The 13,133-nt window shown below is 40.4% G+C and overlaps 1 protein-coding gene across 1 annotated transcript in view; it reads left to right on the top strand.

Moving 5' to 3' along the window:
• The window catches only part of MBOAT2 (membrane bound O-acyltransferase domain containing 2), a 2,181,512-nt gene extending 2,174,911 nt beyond the window's left edge, over positions 1 to 6,601 (top strand). The window contains exon 13 of the mRNA XM_044073271.1: positions 3,960 to 6,601. Coding sequence (XP_043929206.1) covers positions 3,960 to 4,152 — 193 coding nt within the window. The 3' untranslated portion in view covers positions 4,153 to 6,601. The remainder of the gene's footprint in view (positions 1 to 3,959) is intronic.
• Positions 6,602 to 13,133: the final 6,532 nt, after the last annotated feature.

The raw sequence follows: 13,133 nt of genomic DNA, 5'->3' as shown, positions 1-13,133 counted from the left end.
TCGAGGTTAGTATACTGTGCCTCTGTCTAACAGTGACACAGAAGTGATACCCGGGGTAAACCTACGCTCTCCCATCCACTCATCAAGATTCCTCTTGAAGAGAGTCAATGAGGGACTCTGCCTAACGTGGACTGGGATTTTATTCCAGAGTGAAGGGAGCCTCTGGGTTATGAATCTGTCCCTCCAGCATGTCCTATTTATTTCAGTGCTGAGGTTCAAGTCTCTCGAGCGAGCAGCTCGATGGGATTTGGATTTTCTGAGGTGCAGCATGTCCATTAATTCCGGGTTGGACATGGCTTTATATGTCAGGCACAGATCGCCTCTGAACAGGTGGTATGCCACTGAGTAGAGCTGGAGTTTCTTTAACCGGGCAGCATATGGCATCTGTTTGAGCCCTTTGATCCTCTTGGTGAGGTACTTTTGGGGTCTTTCCAGTTGCTGCAGGTGTCTGGTAAGGTACATCCCAAAAGGGGCATTGTACTCAATTATGGGCCTGATGAGGGATGAGTAAAGAGGCACGATGACCTCCCCTGATCTAGATGTGAATCCCTTCATGATTAGGTGGGCTATATAAAATGTTTTCCTAACCACTTTGGCCACTATTTTTTAATTTTATATATATATATATATATATATATATATATATATATATATATATATATGTATATACACACACACACACACACACACACACACACACACACACACACATTTTACCTACCTGTATTATTACACAGTAGTTTATCTCCAGCAGACTCTATTCCACTAATGCAATTCAATATATGTTTACATCAATGAGAACTATAGTACAATATAAACCTATACACCTCAGGCATTCTTGTAAAACTCTGTAAAAAGTGGACATTATGTGCACATATTAGATGTTTACTTTGTATCTTTCTCATCTTTTTACTATGCAAATGAGAATATTTTATGTATTATCTTCTTTTATTTTATCAGTATTGTTTACTGTACCACCAGTGTTAACAATTTTATTGTTAAATATTATCTTCTCTTATTGGAGCTTTTCTCCCCAGGCCTCCACTGAAAATGGGTCTGAGACCCTACATCGTCACTAAAGAAAGTGTGCTGAAGATATGCTTCAAGACTAAAAATTCTTTCTCCATAGAACCTGGCAATATACCTGACTGTTTAATAACCAGTACTAAACAAGCTCTGGCAGAGCTACTCCTTAAAAAATTGGATCGTAATTTAACCACTGGCTTTTCCCTCAGGACTGGTGCACAGCAGTAATGATGCCCTTTCAGAAGGGTAACCCCACCACTGACCCTAGGAATTATATGCCCATCAGCCTGAGAAGTCTTGTTTGCAACGCCATGGAATATATTATAACTGACGTGAACTCATCAGACTAGCCCCACAGCGATTTGGCTTTGTTGAGGATAGATCTTGCCTAATAAATTTGGTTAACCTTTCTAAAAGGTTAACACAAGTTGTTGACAATGGCGGTGCTGTCCACACAGCATACCTTGACCTGGCCGACGCATTTAACATCATGTTAGTAAATTTAATGCATTACAATTAGATCCCTGTGTAGTAAAATGGATATCAAAGTGGATAAAAGACAGAACCAACACTATGTGGGTAAGAGGTACTCCATCAGAGAGCAAGAAAGTGACCAGTGGTGTCCCACAAGTCTCTATTCTGAGACCTCTTTTGTTCAGCATTTGCTTTTCTGATCCCCGTACTACAAACCAAGATGTTTGGGTAAACAAGTTTGCAGTTGTCTGGGTAAACAAGTTTGCAGATGTCTGGGTAAACAAGTTTGCAGATGACTGTAAACTGGGGGTCATCACATCGCTGTTGCTCTTTTTCTCCGATGCTAAAGCCCTTCAGTGAGAACTTACACTCTTAAATGTCTGTTGTACTGAAGATGGGCTCAAATTAAATTCTATGAAGTGCAGTATTGTCAGATTTGGTAAACACCCCCTTCCCAACATACATAATAGATGGCATTCATCTCCAAAATGATAATATTGTTAAATACCTTGGAACTTGGGTTGGTAATTCCCTGTCCTTTGATCATCATATAACAGCTGTAGTCCTACTTAGCACAGCTAACTGTCAAAGAAATTTCATCCAGATTTAAAGAAGTCATTGTCACCTTATACTCAACATTAATTAGGACAATTATTGAATGCAATGGTCCTTTGGAGTGTACCTCAGTAGACAAATCAAACAACTAGAAAGACCCCAGAGGTTTCTAAGTACGATCACCACTGTTTTAAAAACCCTAAACTGTCCAAAAAGTCTGGAAACACTGCCCCTTTATTCAGTGTCATAGACTTCTGAGAGAAGGTCTATGCCTTGCCTTCTGTGCTTTTAAGGACCTTAAAGTTCTGGATCGCTTGCATCTGCACAGATCAAATAGTCCCACAAATATCAGAACTAAGGATGTAAATTTTCATCAGCAAATAAAACACAGTGGTTTAGTATGTACTACCTTCCCTACCTTTGGAATAGATTCCCACTGCAATTCAAGCAGTGTGATGCATGATCTTCCTTCAGATGGGATCGGAATGATCGGATAGATATTCACAAATTCAGCCATGGCTTGATTAGCCTAGAGCTCCTTGAAACAAGAAGTACAGTCTAAGGCAGGGTATTGGCCAGGTGTAAATAGTTGCAAGACTTAGTTGCTTTGTATTTTCTATGAGTCCTGTGGGAAGGCCAAACCCATAGAATAGCAGAAAACAATGCAAGCAGATCTACTTGGTATGATGCCCTTCATCAATCCAAAACCATCAGACCATGTTCATTACAATGAATATATTTATTGATGCTTTTTTCGCATTAGTGCCTTCCAGCCATCAACCCCTTTTTTCTTGTCTCAAGCCATTAATTGCCTCATTGCAGTGTCAGCCTTCCCAGGCATTGGTAAGGACTATCATCTACGTGGCTATGCAGAATGATTTTTTTTTTCTTTGCTTGGATCTTGTGGGAAGTCTTGCATTGTCTTCCCCCACTGTTTTTGTTTAGTTCTGCACATGCACTCTGAAGATGCAGCTTTGCTGTGCCAGATGTATTTCCCTGATTCATTGCATTGTATGCTATCCACCTCTGTTTACAGTAGATGCCAGCAGTGTGGCATGCCAAACCATCTCTTTCTTAAGCCAGGATCAGCAAGATGGCATTAGTTGGTCACTCCCGACCCAACCCCTTTGTGTCACTGTTTTCTCCAGCACCAAGGTTGCTAGTTGATACCATGTTGTGTCTCAATCCCAGTCAGGGCTTAGTCTTTCTGTCTCATGGACCTGGCTGTCATGACAACTTCAACAACTGTAGGAAGAGGCTGTCATCCAGACAGCTATAAATTGTGATTTTTTTTCTCTGTTTAGGTCCCTCCCCCTCATGACCAGTGTGTACATTTCTTATGAGAAGTCATGCAGTGCCTTCTCTTCTTCAAATGCTTGCTTCTGCACATGTGCATTGAAGAAGCAGGTTGGTGTACTGAGTGCTTATCCCTGGCTCATCAAATTACACATCATCCACCTCCGTCTCCAGTAAATTCTGGCAGTGTAGCATGCAAGACTACCCTCCTTAATGCAGGATATGCAATGTTGTACGGGTTGTCACTCCCACTACCCCATACCTCATCGAAGCTGATAATTGATCCCAAACTCTCTGGATCACAGCTGAAGCTTTCTTTTTGTACACCATGGAGATGGCTGTCATTGTAAGAGACATTTTTCAGACTTGCTTTTTTTTGTACTGATCTGTCCAAAGGCTGTGAAAGAGTTTAATATATCTTAAAATCAAAAATAAAGTTAACATTCTCAGTTAAGATATGCACTTTGTGTTGTGTATTTCCGGTCAGCTGAATATTATATTATGTTATAAGGTGAATGTTTGAAGAGAGACATTTAGTATTCCTACACATTAATAAATAATAAATGATTCAGTAATCTAAGGCCTAATCTCTTCTTTTCTCATTTTAGGTCCTGGTTTTACTTTCTGCATATTGTCTGTGTGCTAGTCATTTTTTTGTTACCTACAAAAGGAAGACCAAAGGTAATGGAGCAACAGAAAGAAAACAATCCATCACATGAACCACAAGAGCTGGAGGAAAAACAGAAATGGTCTCAAAACAGCCATAGTACTAACTGGAATCAGAGCCAAAAAACATTGTGAAGGCATAGCACACTTAACGTGCTTCATGAATGGACTGCAAGATGCACAGACAGTACTTTTATTGCAGAAAATCTACTTTCACAATGTAGAGGGCTCGTAATCTTCTGGGAAACTTGATAAGTGAAAGGAGGGCCATGCCGTGACATAGAAGCAATTGAACCAATACCACAAAAATAATTGAACTATGGGGAGACATTCACAAGGCGAACTAAATGAAAAAAGTGTCATGAAACAATATGCAAAAGTGTGATTGTGTTGGTTTAAACCCTTGTACTGAAACAGAATCATAACTTTTTCTAATATGTACTGTAATGGTGGAGGATGTATTTTCATGTATTGTGTTGTACTTTTTTATGTGCTGCAAAATTTGCATTATATAACACTGGAGCACAGGCTGGAGAATACATTACTGTGCATAATGTACCTCCAGCCAAAAGGTTCTCAGACTGTGAATCCTTACTGAGACTGTCCCTTCTGTTAGAAAGAAGGTATTGGTTGGGTCTCCATGAGCTTAGCTTCTCCAGCCACCCAAATGTTAAATGTTCTGTGACTCTCTGTTGACATTTTAGTCACCTTTGCTACTGTTGCTTATCTGATTAGTGTCATAGATAGGTTCAGTCTTCCAGAGGTATATGTTTGAAAAATATGCTTTTATATTTCTTCACTCTCTGTAACACGTCTATGTGTGGGCAGCAGAATGTAGATTTCAGATTCTTTAATGGGTTCAGCAAATGTGTGTGCCTGAACAATGTGACATGTCTTGTGTAGTTCCTGAGAGGGCAGCGTTGTGTCAGTGGTTTTGCTCTCTCTAAAAAACTATGCTTGCAGAATCAGAATCAGAAAAAAACACCTCAGGAGGTCAGGGGGTTCTTAGCTGTGGTAAGGTGGTCTGAGAAGCTGGTAGCCTTTGAAATACACACTGCTGAGGTTGTATGACTGCATTATTAGTCCCTGCACTGTTATCTGAAGAGTATAACATCCTTCATAGAGTGATTTCTGGGTGTGGTGTGTTGTTCTCAGCCCTTGAGAGAATTATATCCCTTTGCCCTTCCGTATCATTATGAATGACAACAGTTGAGTTCCTCCTGTTTTTCCATCTTCGTATCAGTTGTGTGTACCTGATCTATGAGGAAGAGAGGGTAGCTCCAGGAGTCTTCAGCATTTCCTTTGAACCATCTGGCATTGTGTAGGTGGATCTCTTCTCAGATTTCTTTAGCAACCATTGGATGAGACTGAGTATTACAGTAACCCCTTTATATATGTTGCTCAACTATTCTGATGCAGGTCAGATGGTTTCCTCTTTCATGCAGCTTTTGCTACATTCTGTGAAAGTCACTTCCAGCTAGCAACCAAGAAGGTCTTCATTGCTATCAAATGAGTGTCTGTGCACTTTTGTCAGATAGGAAGCACTCTGTTATGAAATGCCGCTGTGCTAACCAGAGCTCTTCTTTCAATAGTACTCACTTGTACATAATAAGGTTCAACATTACTGAGCCTCTGGACTTCACTATGACATCACATCATATCCCCAGACCTTCACTGACTGATATGTGCATGCCTACAGCTAACAAAGGATATCCTAGAAAAGGAGTCTGACTGTTACTCTAGCAGTATGCAAGATTTCTTAATCCTGATAATTACTGCATGACAGGACTTATTTGTGTTTTGTGAGAAACTGATAAAAGCAGCTTATGAAAAGCTTTAGGATGGTTCTTGCTTGTTAGTGCAGCTTCTCTTATGAAGCTGCATGGTTTGACTATCTTAAAAAGCAGAATGCTCAACAAAGACCAACCCACTGCCCTATCACATTCCCCAGCCTGAGATTCCATGTTTAGATTTTTTGGCATGTTCAGAAAGGTACCTCACATGGTAACTCATAGGTATTTTTAAGTGAAACTAAATCCTGGAAGTTATTTCTTTGGCTAATAACTTGGGAGTGGTTTTGAAACCTTAACTAATTGTGAATCCATCCAATAACTTTCCTATGTGTTCTATAAATGTTTGGCCTTTGAGTTCAGTTTTAAAACATATTAAAACACCATCCATTTATTTTGGCTAACCACTCACATGACTGATATTGAATAAATATACTACAGGTGGGATCTAAGTAAGCCTCCAAACATTGATTTTTTTAATATTGGCTATACCATTTAAAAGGATACATTTTGTAATACCACCCATATCCTACTGAAAATCCCCACCCCTCAGTGATTTACTATGTAGGTGCTGCATCTTTTTATTTTATTTTTTTTTAATATTAATTGTACCCCCCTCAATAAAACTATTTATACTTTCATCTCCACAATACAGGTAGAATTCTCCTACCTCTTTTTTACTACAGATTGATTTTTATAAAGATCATACCTCTTAGCCTTTTAGCACAAGAAATCTGGGCAAAGCCTAAAATAATGGGGGACAAAGGCTCAAAAATAGCAACAGATTTTAAATATTGCTCTTATAAGCCTAGAAACTTGCTTGAATAACAGGTTTTGTCGTAGCATACATTTTCTGAAAGATATGAAGTCTGAAACTGAAATGTATGCCATTATTTAGTGACTCCAGTCCTCAATGATTTGCCAGAAAACCACAAATTTTATGAGGAACAGACCATAAATATGAGGCAAAAATCTAAATATTCTCCGAAACTGTACACAGTTGAGAGGTATGATCAAGACTGATTCTTGTTTATCATCTGTTTGCTTAGACTGCATAGTGGTATGCTCAGCTTTTGGCCTCAGATGACAGTACTATGTGTTTTTTTATTGCTGTTTAACACTTCATAGTACATCTTTACAATATATCTAATAATGAACGATGGACTTCAGGTCTTCCTGAATCTGTGGGTTCTTCCACAATGTTTTTTTCTCTTTCTCTGCTTTGTAGCGTGGCAGTATTTTCAAGGAGCATTGTGAGTACACCATGATGTATGCATGAGTAGTATAGCTCTGGATCAGCTGTAGACAGCTGTGGAGTACTGAAGACTCTCTGGTCACTCCTTGTACTTTTTCTGTATTTCTGACCATTCTAGCCTCCTTTCACTTACATGCTTACTCCCATTCTCCCAACAACATTTAAGTTTTATCTTGGGCATGGACCAGTGTTTTCTTAATTACCTGCTGAGTCAGTGCAGTGTGCCTTTCCGACTTGTTTCATTCTGCTTACTGGTATTTTGTAAATTCTTACCTCAGGAAAGTTGGCATGCCATGATATTGGCAGTGATGAATGCATAATGTCACTGTGCCATATGATCACCCCTCCACGTTATTATGCTTTCTACTGTTGCATGACTGATAGAATTCCTGTGGCTGAGAAATACAGCCGTGCATTACAAGAAGAGAGCTTTTCTGATGTTTCCATGACAACCTAGGTAAACATGACCAATGTCACCAGCTTGGAATGGAGTAGACACCAATTCCTGATTTGAACATATCTGAATTTGTAGTCCCTAGCATCTTTGTCAAACACTATTTCAGGATGAAGGTTTTCAGAGGTGTTGACTAATTATGACTTGTAGTCTGGTACACAAATGGAATCTGTTCATATGCATTACCTCTAAGCTATGTAGTCTGCAAGGCCTGGTTATGTCCAGTCACCGACCTTTGACATAAGTCTTTTCTGAAGTTCAGGCACATCTGGACTTAAGAAGAAGATTTCTTCATATCAGGAAGTTCTTTTGCAGCCTGGGTGTTGCAAGATTGTGCCATATAAAGGAGCCCAAGAAACACATTTTTGTTAGTGTCTGTTTCAGTCTTTGTCTGTTATTTGTAATATAATTGGTATCAGAACTACTGAAACATTCCAGCTGAGGTACCACAAGCAGAGGTGTCAAAGGGAGAATAAGGCAGAGAGTGGGAAGGCAGGAGTATGTATTCTGCTGTAACATCAGCTGCCATTGTCTGCAAAAATTAGTCATAGGTTTTACTGTAAGTTCTCAAGTGCTGTGTTCCTAGCTGCTTTTTCTATTAGAGCTGCCTACATTACTTCCTGATTATGTAAAGTTGTCACAGTGGAAGGCACCCAGTTAACTGTGTGTCAAATGCAGAAAACCATGACTTCATTTCTATCATGAAAGCTGGTCGTCCCTGACTTCATTTCTATCATGAAAGCTGGTCGTCCCACAGCATGCTGTTAATATGAAAGACAGACATTGCATAATCCCTTGTGAACAATTTGTTAGCTGTTGTCTTAGATGTTTTTTCATTTACATATGTGTGTTCAGTAGCTTTCTGGCCTAAACTGTTCTAAGCATGTATTCCCTATGGAGTTTACATGTTTTAAAGTAGTTTTTGCAAAAATAGAAGCATTTTGCAAATGTAAGATCATTTTACTCCTGACCTGTTGTATCCTTAAGTCAGAAAATGCAGTTGTGATTCATGTACTTCCATGACATATTTTCTATATTTTGCATGTTGCTATCCCTAATTACGCAAGTAGCTTCATGAAGATGTCTTTGCACACCTTCCAGGTTATACATTTTCACCTGCCTTACAACATGTGGATTTGTCCCTAGAAACACGGCATTGATGACAGCCTCTGAACACTGGTTCCCATGTAACTCATGCTACCTGGAATGGACATGTGAAGTTCTATAGATCTGTTTTGTAAATTCATGAATATCTGCTTCCGTCAATAACATAGACAGTCGCATAGCTAAGTGAAAATGCAATCCATTTGTGCAAAACAGTACATTCTGAAGGCCATGACCAAGGTCTGTTAAATAGCTGTAAAATGTTTTCAAACACATCCAGTAGTTTCAAATAAAGAACATTCAATACCCACAGTTTAAGAAATGTAATCAGTCTTCCTTTAACCAAAAATTAGAAGCAGACATTAAAGTTGCTTCCAATAAGTCAATACAAATTAATGTTACCAAAAGATTAACTACAGTAAGAACACTTTCAAAAACAGATGAAATTCCATGAACGACTCCACTAAATAATATGCATTGCCCAGAAGTTTAATTCCTGAGTAGCCAAGTAGATGAAAAATGTTGAAAATAAACTGAAGCAGCATAATTACTAGTCACTGCTATACTGTAACAAGACTAGAGTAGCAACTTATGAAAACATATTGGACAAAAAAATGCTTTACAAATCAATGAGCTATCTAGATTTGACAGTAATGACAGGCTAATTGCTAAATAATACATGGAATCCACATTATGTCTATAAACAGACATCTCCCACCACCACTGGACTTGTGGCTGAATCCCTTTTGTATATGAGCGATAACAGAACCCACATATTTTGGACACTCTGATGCAGTGGCGGCTGGTGACGTCAAATCAAAGGGGGGCTGCAGGAGACAGCTGAATGGGTAGGGTAAATGGGAAGGTGTGCAGCCAACTAGAAAGGGGAGGAGCCATGCTCAAAACCACAAAAACTAACTAAATACACTGCCGTGGGTGCCAAACCGTCATTATGAGAGTCCAATCAAGACAAAATGAAGTGTAGAAGAATAAAAATATTTCAATGCATTGGCTGCATGACAGCTTTTTAATATCTAGAGGGAAACAAAAAGGTTGTGAGGCATGACAAAATAAATTACTTTTAAATACATTAATGGAATGCCAGTCAAAATCAAGTATAAGAAAAACAAGCAGCACTCAACTCAAACCACTTCTTGCACTGCAGTTCTAATTATAATTTAAATTCAGCTTTATTAAAGTACCAAGTAACATTCTGAAAGTAGAAATCTCTGATGCCTCCACTTGTAAAAATGTTCCTTATCCAAAAGGAGACCTGCTGCCTGACAACTATCTACTTGTTTCATGGGGAAAACATGATCAAAGTAAAAAATGAAAAGCAAACAAGAAATAAGCTCAAGATACATTGCTTAAAAGGATTACTGTACAGGTTATGGACCACACAATTGGCATTCTGTTTAGTTTACAGGTAAAGCCTGCAGAGATGACTGGAAGTCTCCAAGTGTAATTAGCTTCTTAAAATAATGTAATCCTGTCCTTTATTACAAATACTGTCACCTTGTTTGCTGTAGCATAGACTAGATCCAGGCCTGCTGAATATAGCTTTGTTTATATGCTTGTTGTTTGTTTGCTTGTTATTTCCCTGGAACGCTAATTCTACCTAATACGTGGCTTCTCAGCTTCTGTGGCTCACTAGTGATATCTGCATTGCTTAATGTACTTATTTCCTTGTTTCACTTGAAAGAAAGTTACTGTTTGTCATTTTGCATTTAAGTTACCTGTAACACATTGCACTTAAGTTACCTGGCACTTGCTCACTAAAGCAATTATATAAGTCAGCACTAAAAATTAAAAGCACTACACCCTCACTCCCCACTGGCCCTGGTTTTCAATTATTAAGGAATTCCCAATATTATTCTAGCATGTCCAAAGGTCAGTTGTCAATCTCCTCTCCGGTCCAGCTGGTGAATCTGGGAATCTTGAGGCAATGTTACAACTGCCTCATGTACACAGACAACCCTCTCCTCCTCCCAACAAATTCCAACACATGTGAGAGATGCAACCATATAGCCAAACTGGAGGCTAAGCTCTCTCAACTCAGTACTGGCATAACCAGTCAGGAGGAGAAGGAAACCATACTCACTACAATTCCAGTCTCACATAGACCTACCACGACAGCAAACCAAACACATAATCACACAAAAACATACTTGAGGCTCTAAATAAAGATCTGCCAAGCAGCAGAGACCTCCAAAGCAGACACCCAAGCAGCCGCTACCCCAAAACAAAACACGTGCAACACATATCTCACAAAGCCAGTGTGCCAAACAGTCACAGCCCTTAAGACTAAACAACACACCTGATACACTTGTAATAGGTGACTCTATCGTCAGGCACACTGACGCCCCACTCACCAGGCTGAACAAGGAGAGGGTCACGGTGAGCAGCCTGTCGGGTGCTAGGATCCGCCACATAACACAAGCACTCAGGTCACTCCAAGGCAAGTACAAATATGACTCAGTCATTGTCCATGCCGGTGTGAATAATCTGAGACGTACCTCCCTGGACTACATGAAAAGAGACATAAAGGAGCTCTCTGAGCATGTAGCCCAGGCCGGTATGACCCTGACCTTGAGTAGCATCTTACCCTCACCAAGAATGATGCCACAATATGAAGACAAGATGATCAATTTCAACAATTGGCTTAAGTACTGGTGTCATTTCATTCAAAGGGGATCCAATGCCTGTCAGCTTGGGATGATATGCTCGACAAGCCACGATGCTTCGCTAGGGACGGCTTGCACCTGTCACCCCTGGGCTTTCGGATATTGGCAAAAGCTCTTGCTACCCCCATAGTGCCTTTTAGGCAAGGCTCAAAAGACAAACCCACCTCCATAGGTATCACAAGGGATAAGAAACTAAGAGTAATGCTACTCAACGCCAGAAGTCTAAACCTCAAGATGCACGCACTCAAAACTTTCCTTAGCATGGAGAACATCGATATCTGTGCAGTAACAGAAACCTGGTTCAGGGCTCCCGAGAGCACCCCAGCACTACCAGGTTATACCTCATACCATGCTTTTCGCCCCAAACTTGGACCGAACCACAAAAGGAGGGGAGTATCGATATTCATCAAAGATACCCACACCTCCAGGTTGGTGGCAAAGCAAGCATCAGAGACTATCCATGTGCAACTAACAGTGGGTAAAACTGCCTTCCAGTTTATAGCCTGCTACAGACCACCCTCCCAAACCCAGGAACCCCACTCGGCCTTCCTGAGAACACTGGAAAATATGAAGGTCTCTCCAAACACCATTATATTGGGCGACTTCAACTACCCAAACATAGACTGGGAGCATTACTCTAGCTCCAACACCCTAGCCCAAAGGTTCCTAGAATTTATAAACTCAAATGCTATGGAACAACTTGTTACCACTCCCACAAGAGGGGAAAACATACTGGACCTGATCATCACCAACATGGGGACTCTATGCTCCAGACCAGAAGTGTATCCCTCACTGGTAAGATCAGACCATAAACTAATCTCACTGGATATTCACATCCCGACCCCACCCCCTGCCCAGAAAACCACAGTGAAAAACTTCTCTAAAGCAAATTTTACACTCCTCAAAACTGAGGTGGAATCCTTCAAAGCACCCGGGCCTGTGGAAAATACAGCCCAGACCGCAGAATCCTTTATAAACACATTCTATGAACACCTTCAGGAATGCATGGATCATGCGATCCCAAATAAAACCAAGACCCAATCCTCCAAAGGCAGACGTCCTGTCTGGTGGACCCCAGCCATAAACAAACTATACAATAGAAGGAGGAAGCTACTAAATGATAAAGCAAAATCCCAAAAAGGGAAGGCATCACTGATCAGTATTAGCAAAAAACTACGGGCACACATAAAATTGTCTAAGGCCAGCTTCAAGAGAAAAATTGCACAGGACACTAAGGATAATCACAAGGCTTTCTTTAGTTATGTTAGGAACCTGGGTGGTAATTCCCAGATATGCTCAGAATTAGTCCACAATGACAAAAAATACACCGAACCCACAGACATTGCCAACATCCTAGCTGACAGGTTCAGCGCAAACTTCTCCCCCCACCCCACCAAAAGGGCAAATATCTATCCCAGCAGAGTGCTGCCCCCCTGACATCTCAGATGCTCAGGTAAGAGCCGCCCTCTCCAAAGCAAAAAAACACAGCATCAATGGGACAAGATGGTGTCCCCCCTACATGAACTCAAAGAAGAGCTAAACCCAAACATAAAACTACTGTTCAATCTCAGCCTTACTACAGGATATGTGCCCAAAGAGTGGCGTACAGCAACAGTGGTCCCTCTCCATAAAGGTGGTGCCTCAACGGATCCTGGAAACTATCGCCCCATAAGCCTGACTAGCTTGGTCTGCAAAGCTATGGAAAGGATCATCATGGACCTCATAAATAAAGATATTGGGGACCTACAAACACTGGATCCTACCCAGTTCGGCTTTGTTAAGGGCAGATCCTGCCTCTTAAACCTGGTTGATTTCTTTGAAACAGTCAC

The sequence above is a fragment of the Protopterus annectens genome, chromosome 1.part1 (assembly GCF_019279795.1).
Source record: "Protopterus annectens isolate FY-2018-M chromosome 1.part1, PAN1.0, whole genome shotgun sequence".
Taxonomy (NCBI): domain Eukaryota; kingdom Metazoa; phylum Chordata; order Ceratodontiformes; family Protopteridae; genus Protopterus; species Protopterus annectens.
This window is presented reverse-complemented; position numbering and strand designations above follow the sequence as displayed.